At 43.2% G+C, this 20,829-nt stretch overlaps 1 protein-coding gene across 3 annotated transcripts in view; it reads left to right on the forward strand.

The window, feature by feature from the left end:
* The window catches only part of LOC134902563 (colorectal mutant cancer protein-like), a 202,568-nt gene extending 183,088 nt beyond the window's left edge, over positions 1-19,480 (forward strand). For 2 of the 3 annotated variants that reach the window (XM_063914398.1, XM_063914400.1), the window contains 5 exons: positions 8,328-8,586; positions 9,694-9,879; positions 11,686-11,777; positions 15,561-15,683; positions 19,134-19,480. In XM_063914398.1, coding sequence (XP_063770468.1) covers positions 8,328-8,586; positions 9,694-9,879; positions 11,686-11,777; positions 15,561-15,683; positions 19,134-19,314 — 841 coding nt within the window. In that variant the 3' untranslated portion in view covers positions 19,315-19,480. The remainder of the gene's footprint in view (positions 1-8,327; positions 8,587-9,693; positions 9,880-11,685; positions 11,778-15,560; positions 15,684-19,133) is intronic. The other variant, XM_063914399.1, reaches the window with a different exon arrangement.
* The last annotated feature ends 1,349 nt before the right edge of the window (positions 19,481-20,829 follow it).

Genomic DNA, 20,829 nt, shown 5'->3' on the forward strand with positions numbered 1-20,829 from the left:
ACTACTATGAAAAGAGATCACATCCATTGATAAAACATTGTGTAACCGACCCCAGGAAAACTTGTCAATACAACAGAACTTTGGATGAAAAGACATTCCAGATTTTACAATACTATACTTGCTTAAGGCAGTGTGGACACCACACTTTTATGACACCATGCCTCCGTGAACAGGACACGACAGCCCAGTTCAATGTTTGTTTTATTACACCTTGGAATCTGACAAACCTATAATTACCTATTCCATTGGAAACTATGAGAATATGATAGTTTGAATTGGTAAAATATGAGATAAAAGGACCAGACTTGTAGTTAGGAGTTAGAAGGAAGAGGGAGAGGGAGAAGAAGAAGGAGAAGGAAGGAAGTCAGTCAGGAGGAGAAGTCATGGAGAACATGCAGAAGGAATGATTCTTGGGATGGCAATCTTTAACTTGCAAGTATACATTTTATGTTAGCAATTGAAACTGTTTGTGAAACTTATGTCATGTTGTTTTATGTTATGTAACGAAGGAAGCATATATAATTATAATTAGTATATATATCACTACTGCGTATATCTTATTCTGTACGATTTGATCTGCCTGTAAATAAAGAATCATATAAAAAGAGCGGTAATATTCAAGCTTGAACTCTCTTTAAGGAATCTTAACTTAATAACTTCATAAGTCATATGTATAAGGACTGCATATATGTATCAGCCAATTAGTTTGTAAGCCTGACATAATATATTTGCAGATATATATGATAAATGCATATTAATTGAAATATATCCATATATTAAATACCATATATGATATATTAAATATTAATATTCATAAATATGATTCCATAAATCAATATTGGCGACCACGGAAGGGACTTGTTATTACTGAATCTGATTATCTGATCTATAATATTTATGAGGAGTAGCAGATGCTATAAGCTGGCTACCAAATCTGCAGAATCACGGTGGGGATGTATCTATGAAAATTTATTACCATTGTGTAATGTCAATTTTGTATTCTGTATAACCTAGGATAAATGTGTTAGTGCAATATACGTTATTTTAACTAACATAATATCTATTAGGAAGCAGCACCAAAGGCTATAAGCCTGCTGGCAAAATACAAGATCACAGTGGAATAGGTTACAAATGAGAATAAAGAATTTAAAGGCCTAGAATAGAAAATGTGCACAGTGGAAAAGAGTATTTCCAAATAAATGTATAAATGTACCAGGTATTAGAGTTTAACCTTAAGACACCGGTCAATCTTAAGGAGAGGATACCTTCAGTACTAAAAACAAAGAATATATAAATTTAGCATTGAAATGTTAAAAATGCAAAAGTTTTCTGTAGCATTTAGAAAAATGCGCAGAACTGCGGCTCTAGAAGCCAAACAGAAATGTAAAGAAGAATCAGGTTCACGTCTTCGTAAGGCGTGCCTGACCATTAATGCAAAAATGCATTCGTTATTTAAGTCCCTTAAACAGAAAAATAAACAGAAAAAGTTTGGGGCAGAAGCGAAAAGCCTGACAGTTTGTAATCAAATTGTCAAGATCTCTGATGAAGAGATAACATCCAGCAAGCAAGCTGAGATAGAAACACCAAACAGGAATAGTGTTGAGGTATGTGAAACTCTGTACACAGAGTCTACAGGAGTCAGAAATGACTTAATCAGTCAAGATCCTAAAATTAAGGAAAGTTACATGTTGCAGGACTGCATCAATGTGCAGCGCATGGAGTCTGCTATGGTCACACAGACCACCAGCAGAACAGCCTCTGTGGTAAAGGAAGAAAGTAGCAATGTGCCGGATGTGTCTATCATCAGACAGCACATTAATGTAAAGGAGGTAGCAGCAATAGGAGATGTCCCCTATACTGTGTCTAGTAAGGGGGAAGATCATTGTAACTCAGATTATGAGTATTCTGCTGAATACACTCTCAGAGTTCCCAATGTAAATGAAGAATTTGTTATGCCCTTAGGCAAAGGTGAATTGTCAGCAGATTTAAACACTGATAGCAGCAGTACAGTGCACACAGGGGTGGGGAAGTTCCCCATGGTGAAAACTCCCATGGCAACCAGAGTTGCAAACCTTGAAATGTATTCACCTGGAAACATGTTTAAAGGGAAAATCCATGAAATTAATTCAGGAATGCATGTTTACAAACAAAGTTCCCAAACTTATGTAACCCCCACAGAGCACTCAGAGACTTCTAGTGATGGTGCAAATGTTTGCATGCTCTCAGAGAGACCACATGCAGAGTGTCATTCTGCAAACCACACACCAATTAACAATGACAAAAAGGATCACCAGGATGAAAATGTTTTTATGCCCTGGTGCCATAACCATTTTATTACAGGTGTGGAAAGACAGAAAGCCCTGGGACCTGCAATACATATTTGGCAAAGTTTAACAAGTTTCTCTCCCCACAAAAGTAGGTTTTTTCAGAAGCTCCAAGATTCTTCCAAACTAAGGAGCCACACCAAGCAGCAAACGCTATGGTTAAAGACAGTCTGGGACCAGGCTGCATCACAAGGGAGTATGGTCACAAGTGAATACGGTAGTATCATTCCTTTACTTGTTAGATCCAATGAAGCCATTGTTTGCTTTGATGTTCAAACAGCCACAGTTTCCAAATTAAACCTGCATCATATCTGCAGCGACAATTGTGCTGTCATTGACACACAATGTGACAGGAAAGATTGGCACAGGCCAGAAACAATTGTTTGTTTGTTATTCAATCGTTAAAAGACACATTTGTAAATTCTGTACCTGATAACATGCAGCAGATAGGACAGAATGCATAGCAAGCTATGTTAAATCACTGTATAAATATCTGTGATAGTCATTGTATGTATTTTTGTTTGATTCATAGTAATCCTGGCAACCTGTATACAGAATGGTGCAAGACTCCAAAAAGACTCCAATTTACAAGGGAAAAGGTCTTCATTAACCCTTTCATCGCTGCTATCCAGCAAAATCTACATAGCATCCCTAAAGACTGATATATGGACAAATCCTCAAGGAGTTTTCCAGTTTCACAAGAAAGGGGAAGGTTTTCATTAACCCTTTCATCACAAGTAATCATTACTTGTCTTTCAAACTACATGTACACTCCCACAACAGTGTACAGCACATCTCATCACTGTGATTATACAGAACTGTCTCATCCCTTCATATACCTTAATCACATATATGTAAACATTTGTCTGAGATATATTTTATATCATTGCATATATACCTTGTAAATATTTTATGTTTTTTTTATATATTACACAATAGATACTACCTATGCTTCCTTCGTAAAAGCTTCAAAAGTAATTAAATATCTAATACAGGATGGTATACCACGTTATAACAAATTGGGCCGAGATTATTAAGTGGGATGAATAATTCTCTTAATAAAGACTGTCACAAGTCTAAGATAATTATTTGTAGCATAACAGGGTCACTGTATATGCACATGGCTGCATATAAAATAATATTGGATGGAATTAGATATATTTAAAGCCATTCCTAAATGATATTTAATATCTGTTTGAAGCAAAATTATATTCATTTATTGTATTGATAGGATGTTACTATATACACATCAAAAGCATTTTAAATAATTATTAGTCAAAATATAGGTAGGATAGAAAACGCCTTTATATGGGTTAAACTGGTATAAGTTTATGTAAGATTGAGATGTATAAATAGGTACAAGGTAGAATAAGGAGATTTAAGACTGCATGGTAATTTATTCAGTGAGGAAATACAGAACAGAGTAGGTGTACTACTCACAGCCATTTGTGGTACTATTGCCCGAAGACAATTAAGACCTACTATTAACAAGCAAGGAAAGAAAGAAAGAAAGAAAAAAAAAAAGACTGTTTCATATATGCCTGTTCTATTCAAAATCACAACCTGTTTGTGCAAAAGCAATATGGACACTGGTCACAACTGCGGCATTGGATAAACGCAAAGGAAACAGAACTGCTAAAGACTGTATAAAGACTATTACTATTACTGAGGGTCGTCACAAGTACTGAATGTTCAAGACACAGCACTCGACGTACACAGCCCTCTGCCTCAAACAGCGAAATGGCAAGCAAAGGAGCAGCTGCTACGAAGAATTCTACTTCTAGTAATGGTGCAAATGTTGCAAACGCAAGGCCATAATGCAAACGCAAGGCATCTCCAATTGCAAGCAAACCACGCAGATGACAGTCTTATCCCAGTAAATTGCTACATACAAGAACAGCAAAAATGTCCAAACGTACTGATCCAGATACAGAAAAAAGGTCTACAATTGGGCTATGGTATTCCAAATGTCTGTAGAAATTAGTTTTCCTCATGAATACTGAATAAAAACCTCAGTTTTGTCTGCTTTAGTTAAAAAGTAGAATAAGGTTAGGTAAGCTAAGAATTTTTAGAGATTTTTAAAATCATAATGGTTATTATTATTACACTTATGGTATATATTATGGTTACAACGAAAGTTATGTTTGAAGGAATATTTTGAAATGTATTTGGAAGCAATTACGCTAGTTTAATGTGTGGCCAATCAAAAGAATTTCTCATGGCCACAAGGGGGCGACTGTTGCCTTATAGGTAATTGTCTGCACTTAGTATAATATTAGGGCAATGGATATTGTCTGAATCAAAATATAATTCATTATAAATAGGCGATGTTACCATAGTGGACAGTATACTGGATATATATAGTAAGGAATAGATATGAAATAAGTTTGAATGTATGAGGTAATGTTTAGCTGATTTAAGAGATTAGGTTTGTGTATGTGTTTATATAGATATACTGTATATTTGTGTTTTACAGCAAGATGGTAAAAAATAGTGTAGGGAACAGGTTTATTCTGCTCTAGTCATAAATAAGGCCAGAGAGGTTACAGTAAGATCAAGAGTCATTGTAGAGAAAAGGTATTAGGCCATAAATGATAATAGGTATGTGACAGAGCTCTGTTGGTCATTGGAATTCACAGGTGTGCTTACAGTAGATCAGAATCTACTGGTTTGTCTATTGTCCAGTGAAGGTTAAAAGCTAGGGAGTATAAATTAACTACTATGAAAAGAGATCACATCCATTGATAAAACATTGTGTAACCGACCCCAGGAAAACTTGTCAATACAACAGAACTTTGGATGAAAAGACATTCCAGATTTTACAATACTATACTTGCTTAAGGCAGTGTGGACACCACACTTTTATGACACCATGCCTCCGTGAACAGGACACGACAGCCCAGTTCAATGTTTGTTTTATTACACCTTGGAATCTGACAAACCTATAATTACCTATTCCATTGGAAACTATGAGAATATGATAGTTTGAATTGGTAAAATATGAGATAAAAGGACCAGACTTGTAGTTAGGAGTTAGAAGGAAGAGGGAGAGGGAGAAGAAGAAGGAGAAGGAAGGAAGTCAGTCAGGAGGAGAAGTCATGGAGAACATGCAGAAGGAATGATTCTTGGGATGGCAATCTTTAACTTGCAAGTATACATTTTATGTTAGCAATTGAAACTGTTTGTGAAACTTATGTCATGTTGTTTTATGTTATGTAACGAAGGAAGCATATATAATTATAATTAGTATATATATCACTACTGTGTATATCTTATTCTGTACGATTTGATCTGCCTGTAAATAAAGAATCATATAAAAAGAGCGGTAATATTCAAGCTTGAACTCTCTTTAAGGAATCTTAACTTAATAACTTCATAAGTCATATGTATAAGGACTGCATATATGTATCAGCCAATTAGTTTGTAAGCCTGACATAATATATTTGCAGATATATATGATAAATGCATATTAATTGAAATATATCCATATATTAAATACCATATATGATATATTAAATATTAATATTCATAAATATGATTCCATAAATCAATACTGGGTGGCGACCATTTGATTGCATAGAACTAATCCCATATTTACCAACACTTCAAGTTTCCTCCTGGAGAGGAGAAGCAGGTAAGGTGGTGATGGGGACAGGGCTGGACTAGTTGCATCATCAGGCCCCGCCCCTAAATTTGAATAAAATGACACAATTACAACAGAATCACGTCACTAGTCCCTGATCCCTCCTGACGGACCGCAGATTCACGGCATATATCACCCTATTCTAACCACTTCACTAGGAAGAGAGTGGAATGTGGGAGGGGTGCCCACTTTTCCGGGGGTGCGGGGGACTACCCAAAAAATAGGGAGTCTACCGCAGGTTCCGGGAGATTAGGCAAGTATGACTGTTCCATGTCATGGGAGTGTGAGTGTGGTAGGTGTGCCAACAGAGATGGGGCATCTGTTTCAGTCCCAATACTAATGATGACTGCTACAGCTGTGGAAGTAAGAAGAGAGGATGGGATAGGCTTCCACATGCAGAGACGTGGATTTTTAGTATACACAGGCAGCTTCTTGCATTATCATAATAAGACGTAGGTCCCAACCAGGGACGTGCAGTCAGGGGAGGCAGGGGAGGCAGAGCCTCCCCTTTCATATGCTGATCTGATGATTAGTATAATACAAAGTAGATATATATAACACAGATTCTGTGTTATAACTAACTTCTTTGTATTATTCTACTCTTTTTTTTTTTGTAGTAAAAAAGCTAGCCATACTTGGATGGGAGGCAAGCGAGAACGCTGCCTCCCACTCACCATTATAAACTGTGTGAAGCAGATGCGAAGGGAGGGGGGCTACGGCTGAATGCACGAAAAGTCCACTGGAAAAACAAGGGGATGAGGCACCTCTAACTCTGCCTCAATTACAGGGCTTTGATAGCAGATGCAGGGACGGATACGGAGGGGGCGTGACACACTGCTGTCTGACCCTCCCTGATTGGTTGCCATAGCTGCCAGTCAGCCCTACCCTGGGCAGGCATGCACGATCAGCCCAGCTGATGCTGAAGTAGTTGGCCAGGCAATAGGTGGCGTGTTTGGGGACTACTGTATGTTAGGAACCATTGGATCTTTGTATCAACTTCATTGAGAAGACTGTACCCTGTTGTAGTATGACTTTTGTTGCTGTATGAAACTACCTGTAAAACCTGACCTTCGAATCCTACATGAAACTCTGTAACCTGCCTATGGTGGAAAATAAAGTGAGTTAGATTTTACCCTGTCGATGTGGTTCTGTCACATCATATTAACAAGCCATATGGGAGACTGAAAGGGGAAGGAGGTAGTAATTCAGCAACAATCTTATGTTACTTGGAAGGCTTATCCTCCAGCTCTGTCGAGCGTGCTGTCATCCTCCCAGTGTTTGCTCTATTACTGTGTTAGAATGTACTCTATTTTCCTAAGACTGAAATTGTAACAAGATCAGCTTCAGTGGGGTAGGAATCTCAATTAGTGTTAAAGTTAGTTCGCTGTATGATTAATCAATAACCCTAACACATTCAATGTACTCTTAACCACTTTCCCCAGAAAGTAAAATTACATTCCAGACAGGACTGCTATTTAAAGTTCCATTGTCCAATTGATTGTATGTTACCACAGATGTGGAATAAGTTGTCAGTTAGGTCTAGCTATAGAGCACTTATGGTTAAGACTTTTAAAATATTGAGGCAGATGTATTAACCTGGAGAAGGGATAAAGAAGTGATAAGTGCAAGGTGATAATGCACCAGCCAATCATTATGGATTTTTAAAAAAAGACAGGAGCTGATTGGCTGGTGAGTTATCACCTTGCATTTATCACTGGTTTATCACTCCTTTATCCCTACTCCATGCTTAATACAGCCGCCCTATTGAATCAATTGACAATTAGAGCCCCAATAGTTAGAGGATAAAAACCCTTATATTTAATACAGTTGCGGTTTTGAGGTAATAGGTGTAGGGAATACTTCGATTTGGATAAGAAACCTAATTAAATTATTTTTCTTTAGCTTTCAATTGCCGTATTGGGTATTTAACTTAAAATTGTTATTCTGGTAAACATGCTGGTCTTTGTTGTTTGTTACAATACCTTCCATTAAAATAAACCAATTATATTACCAGAAGTGACTCTAATCATTAATCTTAATGATTCATTTTGTAATCTTTTTTTCAGTCAGCACCCAAGACACCTGATTTTTTTTGTTATTTTACTCTGTTTTGTATTTAATATTAATGCCTCTTCAAAGTCAGCATCCGTAATTGCCAAAGATGCAGTGGCTTCGAAAAGCTCCGCTTCTTAAATTTACCCTCAAGCTTTTGTTTTTTGATGTCTTTCTGTGACAAGTTAAACGTGATGTCATTTTATATTGTTTCTATTATGAAGACACACATATAAAACACGGATTTCATAACGATGTTGTCATTTATTTTAATTAGAATATGTGAACACAACATATAACTTTTTCAGGCTTTATGCCCCCTGGCTAAGTGAAGAAGAGGAGAAGATCCTAAGAGACTACATAATGTCTCTGAAGTGGGACCTGTCATGCGTTACTGTGTTGGAACAGTCAGCCATTGGTGCTTCTCATGTAAAGGAAGTAACTGATTGTGCTGACATTATTAAGGGTAAAGTGGATGATGCCATCAAAGCCTCAGTGGAAGCTTTACCATGTCTGACGGAGAAACCTGCCCGAACCCAGATCATGCAGGAACTGATGGATACTAAGGTGAGGAGAAATTAACTACTTTGCTTGCACTTTTCAAGTGACGCTAATAAGTACTCATGGAATTAACTCTATATCACATTAAGGGGGACATGTACTAAGCAGTGATAAGAGCGGAGAAGTGAACCAGTGGAGAAGTTGCCCCATCAACCAATCAACAGGTCTGTATAATTTTATAGTATGCAAATGATAGATGTTACTTCAGTTCTGATTGGTTGCCATGGGCACTTCTCCACTGGCTCACTTCTCCACTCTTATCACTGCTTAGTAAATGTCCCCCCTAAGTAACAGTCTAATCACTACAGTATTTATGCTCTAGGAATACCGTGTGTACCACATAAAATGAATAACAAACGTTGCTAACCAAAAAGAGAGTGCTTCTGAAAGCTGTTCAATTCCAACATGGCACTCCAAATTGCTTTGTAGGGTAATTTGTATTTGTGCTTATAGTATGTATGAGTATACTCTTCAAGATTAAACAAGCAAAACAGGCATTTTTAAAGTACCAACTCTTAAAAATAAATTAACATAGACAAATTAATTAGATTAACATCTGCCCATATTTTCTTACCCAAGGATTTCATGAAGCCCCACATTAGGACACAAATATTTGTTAAACACAAAAAAAAAACAAGTGATGTTGGGGGAGATGTATTAAAGCTTGGAGAGAGATAAAGGGGAGATGTACTAAGCAATGAAAAGAGTGGAGGAGTGATTGGTTGCCATGGGCAACTTCTCCACTGGCTCACTTCTCCACTCTTTTCACTGCTTAGTACATCTCCCACAAAGTACCAGCCAGTCAGCTCCTAACTGCCATGTTACAGGCTGTGTTTGAAAAATGACAGTTATGAGCTGATTGGTTGGTACTTTATGTCTCTCCATGGTTTGATACATCTCCCCAAAGCTGTTCTGACTGACTGTCGCCCGATCTGTTATTATTGATTGCTGATAACAAACCTGAAAAACGAATATTATCTCACCTTTGTATTAGTTTATAACAGCACTATTGATGATCACGTTGTTGAACTGTTGTTAACCCCCCTCACACAAAAAAAAAACCCCATTAATAATAAGGAATAGTATTTTGGATATATCTTCTATCTTTTATAGAAGAGGTTATCTGAACTCAAGGCCAGTCTTCAGTTACTTCAGACAGAGAAGCGAGCTTTGGAGCTGCAGTGTTTAACTCAGCAAGAGCAAGAGAAAGCATACATGCTTATCAGAGCCCACCTGCAGGTGGAGCAGAATACCTGGACAAAACAAGAAGAGGATTCTGGGAATAGCAAAGATGAACAGGTATGAGCATCAGGTCCATATTGAACTAATTTATATTGTTTACAGGTAGTCTGAGGCAGGTGTAAAACTGGAGCAATCGTGATTGGCTATGTGGGAATGCACCGCTTATGCTAATAGGTTCTTCATTGCCTGCCATACATTTTGCTTTTGTGCCCATATTTTAGTATTTTTCTTTTGTAGATAACAGTTGTTTCTGCTGTATTACAGCATTTTTTTTCTTCATTTTATTGATGCCTGATAACGAATGTATAAATTGCAAGCAAAGTAAATGGTTAAAATGTGTGTAAGTGTATGTGATGTATACCTGCCATAAACCGTGCACATATGCTACTGATGTCAAACTGCACACATCTTGTTATACTTACACCTCAGTATAAAGGTAGAATTATGCTATGCTTCGCACATCAGGCCCAAGGTGTAAAGCAGGCACAGTCATAGCAGTGCAATACAAACTCTGAAAATTCACAAATTAAATTTATATCATCTATGAATGTTCCATAAGTTGATTTTAACAAAGGTGACTTAGAATTCGGTATAATATCCTGATGGATGGGATGCCAGCAGTCAGAATCCCGACAGCGGCATCCTGCCATCAGAACCCTCCCCAGTGGTGCCTAACCCTAACCCTCCCTTCCCCGCTGCTGAAAGCTAACCCTCCCCTCTTGGTGCCTAACCCTAACCCCCTCTTCCAAGTGCCTAACCCTAACCCCCCTCCTCGGTACCTAACCATAACCTTCCCCCGCTGCACCCTAACCCTAACCCCCCTACTAGTGCCTAAACATAACCTCCCTCCTCGGTACCTAACCATAACCTTCCCCCCCGCTGCACCCTAACCCCCCTACTAGTGCCTAAACATAACCCCCCTTCTCGGTACCTAACCATAACCTTCCCCCGCTGCACCCTAACCCCCCTACTAGTGCCTAAACATAACCTCCCTCCTCGGTACCTAACCATAACGTTCCCCCCCGCTGCACCCTAACCCCCCTACTAGTGCCTAAACATAACCTCCCCCCACACCCCAGCTGGAAGACTGATCGGAATTCTGAGCGTTGGTATTTTAACCCTTGGATCCCGAGCTCCACCTGGATTTTTACACCGGCCCTATGCCATCCAAAACACAGGTGTGATTCCACACTGGTCAGATAATTAAGTACCTACCTGTCATCGTTTGGGATTACAACGTCGATATTTTGACCGCCGGGATCCCATCCGGTGGTATTTTAACTACATCCAGATTCCAGTAACTTATCCTCATGTTAAACTCTGTATTACCATTACTCAAACAAAGAGCTATGAAACTTTGAACCTTCTCACATTACTTATCTTCCAGATAACCTTATAGAAGTTTTTCTATATTCATTAACTATTGTTATCATTATTAATAGTAAAGGGACCTCAGTTTGCACCTGGCTCCGCCCCTACCCTGCCCTCTCCATCCCTTTCTATGTGCTGCTCCGCCCCTTCATGCTGCTCTTTCTCATCCAACCCTGCATCCGTACTAACCCCGTTCCCACTGGCTAGCTGGGTCCTCCTCGGCTAGGTCTGTACCATCTCCGTGGCAGTGGGAGTCATTGGGGTGCACACCCCAGCTCCCATTGTGCATGCATATTGGAGACAGGACAGACCTTAGAGAATGATCATTTTTATTCTCCAAGTCTAGCTGAAAAGTAAAATATTTACTGCAAAAGTATTGTGCGTTGACTCATGAGTGGGTTATCTATCTTTGAATTTGTCTGTTGATCGAGTAATTTCCATTTTTCTTCTCTCATCGGTAAATTAAAATGTATATTTTTCTTTACAAAAAAGAATTGCACAGTTTGTGAAACCGTGTCGGTTGGTCAAAGCAAGAAACCTGCTTCATCACCTATCATGCAGCGACTGCTAGACTCACTGAAACAGTATGTATGCTCTTTGCTTTAAGCTTTCTCAAAATGGGAACTGACAGAGCCTGACCTACAATTCTGTGATAATAATATATCTGGAAACATTTATTTATTACATTTATCATCATTTCTGTATGACCATGGATTCCATCAAATGTGCATTTTACCATGGAAGTACCTGTATTTCTACTTTAAAGAAATGTTACTTTTTAATGTTTACAAGAAAATTGTGTAAATGGATTTTCCAAGCACAGAAATGTTTAAGTTACTATAGAACTGCACATATTAAGGACAAGTCCTGCTCCAGTCATCCTTGTCAAGGGTGTAGCTACCATAGGTGCAGGGAGTGCAGCCGCTATGGGGCCCAGAGCTGATGAAGGCCCACCTTCCCTGCCATATTGTAGTTACATGTGTTATGTACATTATTCCCCATTGGTAGATACATAGGGACCCCTTACATACTTTTACCTTGGGCTTACAATATATCTAGTTATGCCCCTGGACCTGCCCATTGTAAAGTGGTATAAAATGAACTGGAGGGCATTATAATGTTACATAATGGGCCTGATTCAGACCTGATCGCTGCGGTGCGTTTTGCCCAGTGGGCGATTATTGATTGACTGCGCATGCATATGCACCGCAATGCGCACGCGTGTCGCCAAACAACAACAGGCATCGCCAAACAGTGACAAGCTATTATGAAAATTTGAATCACACAGCAATTCGCAAGCTGATTGACATGAAGAGGCCGTTTGTGGGTGGTAACTGACCGTTTTCTAGGAGTGTCAGGGAAAACGCAGGCGTTCCCAATCGTTTTCAGGGAGGGTGTGTGACGTCAGCTCCGGCCCCGAACAGCCTGTTCTCTTCGCACTGTAGGAGTAAGGGCCTAATTCAGACCTGATCGCTGTGCTGCTTGTTTTGTCGTTACCCAAGGGGGGTGTAAATTCGCTTGTGCAAGTGTGCGATCGCATGTGTACGCCATGCTAAAAATGTCCATCAGCCAGTGGACAGCTGCAAATCCGTTTGCATCACACTCACCATCAAATGTTTATTCCACTGTGTGCAGTTTGTGCGCAACCCAGGACTTACTCCTACAGTGCGATCAGAACGGGCTGATCGGTTCTGGAGCTGATGTCACGCACTCTCCCTTAAAACGCTTGGGAACACTTACGTTTACCCTGACACTCCCAGAAAACGGTCAGTTACCACCCACAAACGGCCTCTTCATGTCAATCAGCTTGCGAATGGTTGTGCGATTGAAATTTTTGCACCAGCTTGTCGCTGTTCGGCGATGCCCGTTGTTGTTTGGTGACGCGCGTGCACATTGCATTGCATACGCATGCACAGTCAATCGATAATCGCCCGCTGTGCGTAAACGCACAGCAGCGATCAGGTCTCAAGCAATGGTGAGTGAGGTGTGAATGGACTTGCAGCTGTCTGCTGACTGAGGGATATTTGTAGCACAGCATACAAATGTGATCGCACACTTGCATGGGTGAATTTACACTCCCCTTGGGAGGCGACAATCTGATCACAGGACAGCAAAATTAGCAGCACAGCGATCAAGTCTGAATCGGGCCCATTATAAACTGGGACACTGTAATGTGGCACAATATAAAGTAGAGGCCCTATAGTGAGATACAGGGCCATAACTACGTGTGGGCCAGCGCCGGTGCCTGGTACACAGCGTATATGCACTGTGGGCGCAAAACTGCCGGCACCACCTACAGGGCCGTGAGCACTAGTGTTGTTGCCCACTGCCGGTGGCCGGGATTACAGCAAATATCAGTGCTGGCATCATGGCAGCGCCCTCCCACCTCCTACGCTGTCCAGCACAGCGGTGACAACAGTGAGAGGAAGGGAACGCTGGGGACATCAGTACTGCTGTGCGGGTGCGAGACTGAAGGTGAAATCAACGCCAGCAACATGGAATGACCCCTCCCCCCACGCTGCTCAGCACATCGGTGAGACCCGAGCAGGGGATGCCTGGGGACATCAGCAGTGCTGTGCAGGACAGAAGGTGAGACTCAGCGCCGGCAACATGGTCCCCCCCCCCCCCCCTCACGGCCCAGCACAGCGGTGATGCCGGTGAGAGGAGGGGAATGCTGGGGACATTATCAGTGCTGTGCAGACTGAAAGTGAGACTCAGTAGGTGCCGGCAACATGGCACCGCACAGTGGTGAGAGGAAGGAGTGATAGGAATAACTGAGGGTTGGAAGTAGGGTTGCCACCTCATGCATCATCGATTCCTGGAGATCCACCACCCCCCAATATCACCCCCCACACACACACACACACACACCCCCACCTCCGTGGCACCAAGCAATGTTCATGTAAATAAAATGATGTATCATATTTATAAGCTATTTTACGTACAATCTAAATGAAACAGTGTGTCTATATAAATAGGAATATAATGGTCGCCACTTGGATAAATAAGAGGCATTATGTGAAAGAGGGAAGAACCATGGAAGTTTAAGTGTTGCACACAACCTAATCAATATCAAGCATCAACAGGTTAAACAAACAAATGCACTACTAAAAGGGGTCTGTTAGTGATTAAAAAATATACATATATCTATATATAACTTGAGCCTCTATTTGATTCATGCATGCTCATTATATTATAAATATATGTGTGACATGCCTGTCAGCTCTCGTTGCTCTTCTCACATGAGCCGGGTCGGCGTTACTTCACCACCACAGCCCGGAGAAACGCTGCGGAAGAGCTGCCGATGGCAGCGTCACAGCAGCTTCGGCTCAGTTTGCGGTCCGCAGGCGCATCCCAGGGAAACGCTGAGGAAGAACTGCCGATGGCAGCGTCATGGCAACTTCAGCTCAGTCTGGGCTGAACACAGTCTCGCGAGATTTGATGTCATCATCGCGCGAGACAGTCACTGTAGTTCACTGAGTTCCTCGGCTGCCAAGGAGCACTGCTGGTGCTCCCAGGGTCCCCTCATTCCTGGAGAATCCAGGAATCTGGGTGAAGGGAAAAGCCTCCTAGAGGGTTGCCACCAAATCCTGGAGAATCCAGGAAATCAAGGAGAGATGGCAACCCTAGTTGGAAGGTGAGAGCAGGAGAAGGTGGGAGGCAGAATAGGGGCACAGTGTTTTGCATTGCTGCCTTCCTATGTTCAAACTATTTTGAAAGCAACAAGGAAGGCCCCTGTAAACTGTCCTACTTAGTAAATATGTGTCCATTACAAAATGTCATAACTCATGGCTTGTTTTATTATTAAACTGGCAATAGCCAAAATAGGCCATATAAGCTAATAATGAATACAACAAAAATTGTAGAGTGGGGGTGGCTATTAATGTGGTGCCTAGGGGTGGTTAGACTCCTAAATCTGCCTCTGTACTTAAATATTTTCGGAGACTCCCAGAAGAGTAGGTCACCCTCCCACACCCCACCCACATCCTATTGATAGTGTGTCCATGAGTAGGGGATGGGGCCAAATATGATGTAACTGAGATTGACAAGAACAACCAGCACCACGCCCATTATGGTCAGCTGCATCTCCTTGCAGGCCACTCTTGGAGGAGAAAACAAACGTCGACAATATGGCACAAGGCAAACAGGTGCATTAGAGCAGGCAGATATGTATGGCATGTCTGCATAGCTTACGCTTCACAAATTATCTTTCATTTAAATGTGAGCAGTTTGTTGGTAGTCACGGCACTCCTTCTTGGCTTGTCCAATAGCAGCTATTCCTAAGCAAGCTTACGGGACAGTGGAGTTTTAGAGAAGTTATATTTTCATGGCATTATCCGATTCCTTACAGTGTTTTATAATTCCAGGAGCAGTGAAATAAAAGCACAAATTGAAGGTCTAACAACAGAACTGGATACATTATCCTCTAAAGTCCAAGCTCAGAACTCCCAATCTGCACAAATGATCAAAGATTTCTTCAAAGCTCACAGGTATACCAATGTTAGACAAGTCATTTCTTTTTCTATATATACAGAAATCAGGACAATAAGAGGAGTAAAGAGGTGTGAAATATAGGGCCTGATTAAGAGGTGGATGCAGCTGAGAGAACGGAGGTTAGGTGCAATAATCAGCAAACTGCGATCGCACAGACCAGAAGGGGTGGTCTTCAGGTTGCCGGCGGCCGGGCTCCCGGCGACCACCATACCGGCGCCGGAATCCCGACTGCTGGCATACCGACATCTTTTCTTTCTCCCTCTTGGGGGTCCACGACCCCCCTGGAGGGAGAATAGATAGCGTGGCGCGTGTAGCGTGCCACCGTGCCCGCAGCATGGCAGACGCATCGAGCCTGCAGAGGGCTCATTTGCGCTCGCGCAGCTGTCGGTATGCTGGTGGTCGGGATACTGGGGCCTGTATGCTGGTCGCCGGGACCCCGACCGCCGGCAAACCATACTACACCCGACCAGAAGAAATCATTACTGTGCACATGTGTATCATTGTGGGATTCGGTATGAAATCCCGACTATTGGGATCCTGGCGGTCTAAATACCGACGCCGGAATCCCAACAGTCAAAATCCCAACCTTGAGCGCAGTGTGTCACCTCATGGGCTTGCTATGCTCGCTACGCTTCAGGTCCGATGGTGACCTTTAGTTGCCACACTAATCTATTCCCCCTTGGGTGGTGGCGTGGACCACCACCCAAGTGGGGATTCTGGCATTTCTACTGGTGTCGGGATTCCGGCGTCGGGATTTCTGCATCCCCCAATGTGTGCGATAGCGTATGCACTTGCATACAACAATGTTTTTACTTCAGACAGCTTCTGCGCTCCATGGGGCTGATCAGGTGCGGTTGGAGTTGCGCTCACTGCTGTTCCCTTGGAAGCCGCAGTGATAGCGCTGTATGGTAATGCAGCAGGAGGCATCTATTACATGCAGACACCTCCTGCTGCAGTAGTGATCCGAGCTGAGTCCTAGGACACAGGCATTGGATCACTCACAAACCATTGGGCAGCTTGCGGCACCCATGGGGACATGCAAGCCGTCTATGGCAGAAGCTAGGAAATCTCCGTCCTATCTTCCCTCCCCCTGAACTACGGTGAAATGCCCCCTAAATGGCAGCACACTGTCAGTCACTGACAGTTTGCTGCCGCCCTGCTTCCTACATCGCCGGACTCGTTTACATGCGCACAGTTGATTGGTACTTTGTAGCAGATCCCTCTATGAGCCGTTCAGGGTGGAGACTGGGAGGTGACCTAAAGTCAATGCAAAAAGAGGGGCTGTTTTGGCCGTGTTTCGCCATGCAGTCTCATTCGCAGCACCACAGCCACAGCTGCAAATTAATAAGAAAGACTCTGCACCAGGCAGCAGCAGCTCAAGGAGTCGATGTTTTGACCAATGGTGCATCGATGATGGAGAGATCAGATCCCCCAGCGCACTTGAGCAATGCTTAGGTAAGAAAAGTGGATTTGCTCAGTCCATCGCACAGAGGTACACAAGAGGAATGCTTACGCTGGTATTGGCATATTTATGCACTTGATAATCCGTGAGTAATCACAGCCATGCATGATCTGCGTGCACTTCTGAATCAAGCCCATAGTTAATTATGTTGTACATATTAATTGTTCGTTATATCTAATACAAGTTTACCATTCTGTTATATATTTTTGAATCCAATGTGATCAGGCAATGTCTGTTTGATGTATGGTAACACCACTTGTTTTTCTGATTCTGTGTTATGCATAAGAAAAATGTAATACAACAGGTTAATAAAAAATGTTTTTTTTTGTCCTGATGACTGTGTGCTAGGAGGAGATGAGAGGTACTTCTCTCGGGTGTGATATAGTTAAGGGTCCCATACACTAGGATGATAATGCCCGATTTCATCCGATTTCGGGCATTCAGCCCGATATATCGGAGGAAATCAGGCATTTTGGAGGTGTTTCCGATCCGATGCGCATTCCTGTGAGCATCGGTCGGATCCTGCAGATTGAATGTGCTGCACATTCAATCTGGTCCGACTCCGCAGGCATGGCTGGTATCGGCCAGGATCGCCCAAGATACATTGTAAGCAAAAGGACAGCATACGATGTATCTTGTGCGATCCTGCCCCCAGGGAGGCTGCCGGGGTGATTGCCGGCGACATGTCAGATGGACATGTCGCGTTAGTGTATGGGGCCCCTTAGTTTACATTCATAATGTCAACATGAGAATGTTGACATGCATCATGTAGACATTGACACTGCTCGGGCAGTTGGTCTGGCAGTGATGACTTCCTGCGGATGCTGCGTCGCTTCCGGTGGTAATTATGATTAACCCCTAACTCTCCCCTGTTGCTTAACTATAAAGGCCCGTACACACTGGTCGATATATCGGCCGTTCTCTTGAACGGCCGATATATCGCGGGAGCGTCGGCCAGTGTGTACGGCCGATACGTCTGTGAACTCCGTCGTTCACAGACGTATCGCGTCGGCCGCGCAGCACAGCCGACGGCCAATATATCTACCGATATATTGGCGTGTCGCTGTGTGTGTACGGGGCGGTCGGCCGACCGCCCGTGCACATGCTGCGGCGACCGGCGGTGATTGACAGCTGAACCGGGAGGGTGTGTGTACATGCCCGCCCAGTTCATGACGTCAGTCCCCGACGGATCGGGCAGTGTGTATGCTGAACACACTGCCCGATCCGTACATAGATATATCTGCAGATCAATTGATCTGCAGATATATCTACTAGTGTGTACCCACCTTAAGACTCCCATCCCTCTGCTGTTGGCCCGTGCAGAATGTCTGCGTTTCACATAGCAACATGCACATTATGGAATGTTCACTCTCAACATTTCAACAATAAGAACCCGTGTGCAGACTCCAGGTGGGCCCCTTCCTCTTCACAGTGCAGTAGGCTCTGGCATTGTGCTGCTATCTCTGCGCATGCCCAGGTCTCTGGAAACATGGCACCCACCATGTTCCGGAGACTAATTTCACTACTGCACACGCGCGGTGGCTATTTTTGCTGTCATTTTTGCCATGGATGCAGGGTCTGGTGCAGGACTTTGGCCAGGTAATAAACATGGGTGGGGTTGTGGGTCCCCCTGGATCCAGGGGCCGAGTGCATTGCACACATTGTACCCAATGATCATAACTGTCCATGGGGTCTATGTACTAAGCCTTGGAGAGAGATAAAGTACCAGCCAATCAGCTCCTAACTGCCATGTTACAGGCTGTCTGAAAAATGACAGTTAGTAGCTGGTTGGCTGGTTCTTTCTCTCTGTCTCCACGTTATCTCTCTCCAAGATTTAGTACATAGACCCCTATATTTCCCCCAGAAACAGTATATTAGGACGGAGGAGTTATGTATCTGGTTTGAAGACAGTATATGTATTCGGAGGGGCATAGAGAGATGTGTGCTCCCTCATATTCAGTAAGATGTTTTTCTGTTGTTGCAGGAATCTCTTCCTCACATATCAGAATGCGTGTAGGAAGTACCAGGAGCAGCAGCAGAGGCTGGAGTATCAGGCTTCTCTATTAGCACAACGGCAGTGTCAGCAGTTACAAAAACTCATGCAAAATATTCAAAGTCTGCAGAAGAAAAAAATACAAAGGGACACAGGGGAAACGTCATTATAGGAGCATACAGGACCTCTAGCACGTACTATGATCTGTTGGGAAATACGGTGATGGCTATTTACATAATATGATATTGTTTTCTACCACATTTTTACAATACATTACACATGCCTGTACATACTATTGTCAAATAAATGGTCTTTTCTTAGGTCAGCAGATATGAAAACTAGGTTTGTTGTTCAACAATTTATTTAAAGCTTGGCTTCACATAATATAGGACAAGACAAAGTGTACCAGAGAGCAGACTGAGGTGTCACCTATCAATGTTGGTGGCTGTGAGTGCTAGCAAATGCTAGTATCAGCCCTTCTCCTGGTGTACAGGTGTGCGTCTGACTGTGCAAGGTCTGAGTCACTGTCAGCGTCTCTGTAGGCTGTAGTACCGACAGTGTTTCTTTAAATGCCACCATCGGCGCACCATCACGCAACCACTTTTATGATCCAACTGCACCACTCCCATTATATGCCCATGAGGCGGACAATGTTTGCATGCACATCTAGCCACTGCCCATGAACACCCATCACTTTCCACTACATTTCCTACACCGTGTGTCCTGATCACAACAGCATGCTCAGCTACATGATTATCTGCCACTCAGAATTATGCGCAGCGCCCAGGGGATGCGGTTATGTTCCCGATGGACGGGATCCCAACGGTCGATATACTGACGCCGGGATACCAAAGGATGCCGCAAACCCTAACTACGCTACTCGGGATATCCGCATCACAGTACCAACACCCGGAATCCCGAACGTCCATCTAGCAGGAAGCGATGGCATCCTGTTGCGTGCGGGGCGGGGGGGGGGGGGGGATAGGTTTAGGTAGGAGAAGGGGGTTTAGGGTTAAGGTACAGTGCCAGGAAGGTTAAGGTTAGGGACTGGGGAAGGAGGGTTAGGTTTAGCCACATAGAAGGGGAGGTTAGGCACCAAGCGGGGAGGGTTAGGTTTAGTCAGCGGAGAAGGGAGGGTTAGGGTTAGGAATCACCCGGGAGGGTTAGGCACCACCGGTGAGGGTTAGGTTTAAGCAGCAGGGTAGGGAGGGTTAGGGTTAGGCACCACCTGGGAGGGTTAGACACCACCGGTGAGGGTTAGGTTTAGGCAGCAGGGTAGGGAGGGTTAGGGTTAGGCACCACCGGTGAGGGTTAGGTTTAGGCAGCAGGGTAGGGAGGGTTAGGGTTAGGAATCACCCGGGAGGGTTAGGCACCACCGGTGAGGGCTAGGTTTAGGCAGCAGGGTAGGGAGGGTTAGGGTTAGGCACCACCGGTGAGGGTTAGGTTTAGGCAGCAGGGTAGGGAGGGTTAGGGTTAGGCACCACCCGGGAGGGTTAGGCACCACCGGTGAGGGTTAGGTTTAGGCAGCAGGGTACGGAGGGTTAGGGTTAGGCACCACCTGGGAGGGTTAGGGTTAGGCACCCACAAGGGAGGGTTATGGTAGGGGGCCAGGGAGGGTTAGGGGACTTTAGAGTTGGCTGTCAGGATTCTGATGGACGGGATACTGCTGTCTGTATTCTGACTGCCG

This window comes from Pseudophryne corroboree, chromosome 1 (genome assembly GCF_028390025.1).
Source record: "Pseudophryne corroboree isolate aPseCor3 chromosome 1, aPseCor3.hap2, whole genome shotgun sequence".
NCBI lineage: Eukaryota > Metazoa > Chordata > Amphibia > Anura > Myobatrachidae > Pseudophryne > Pseudophryne corroboree.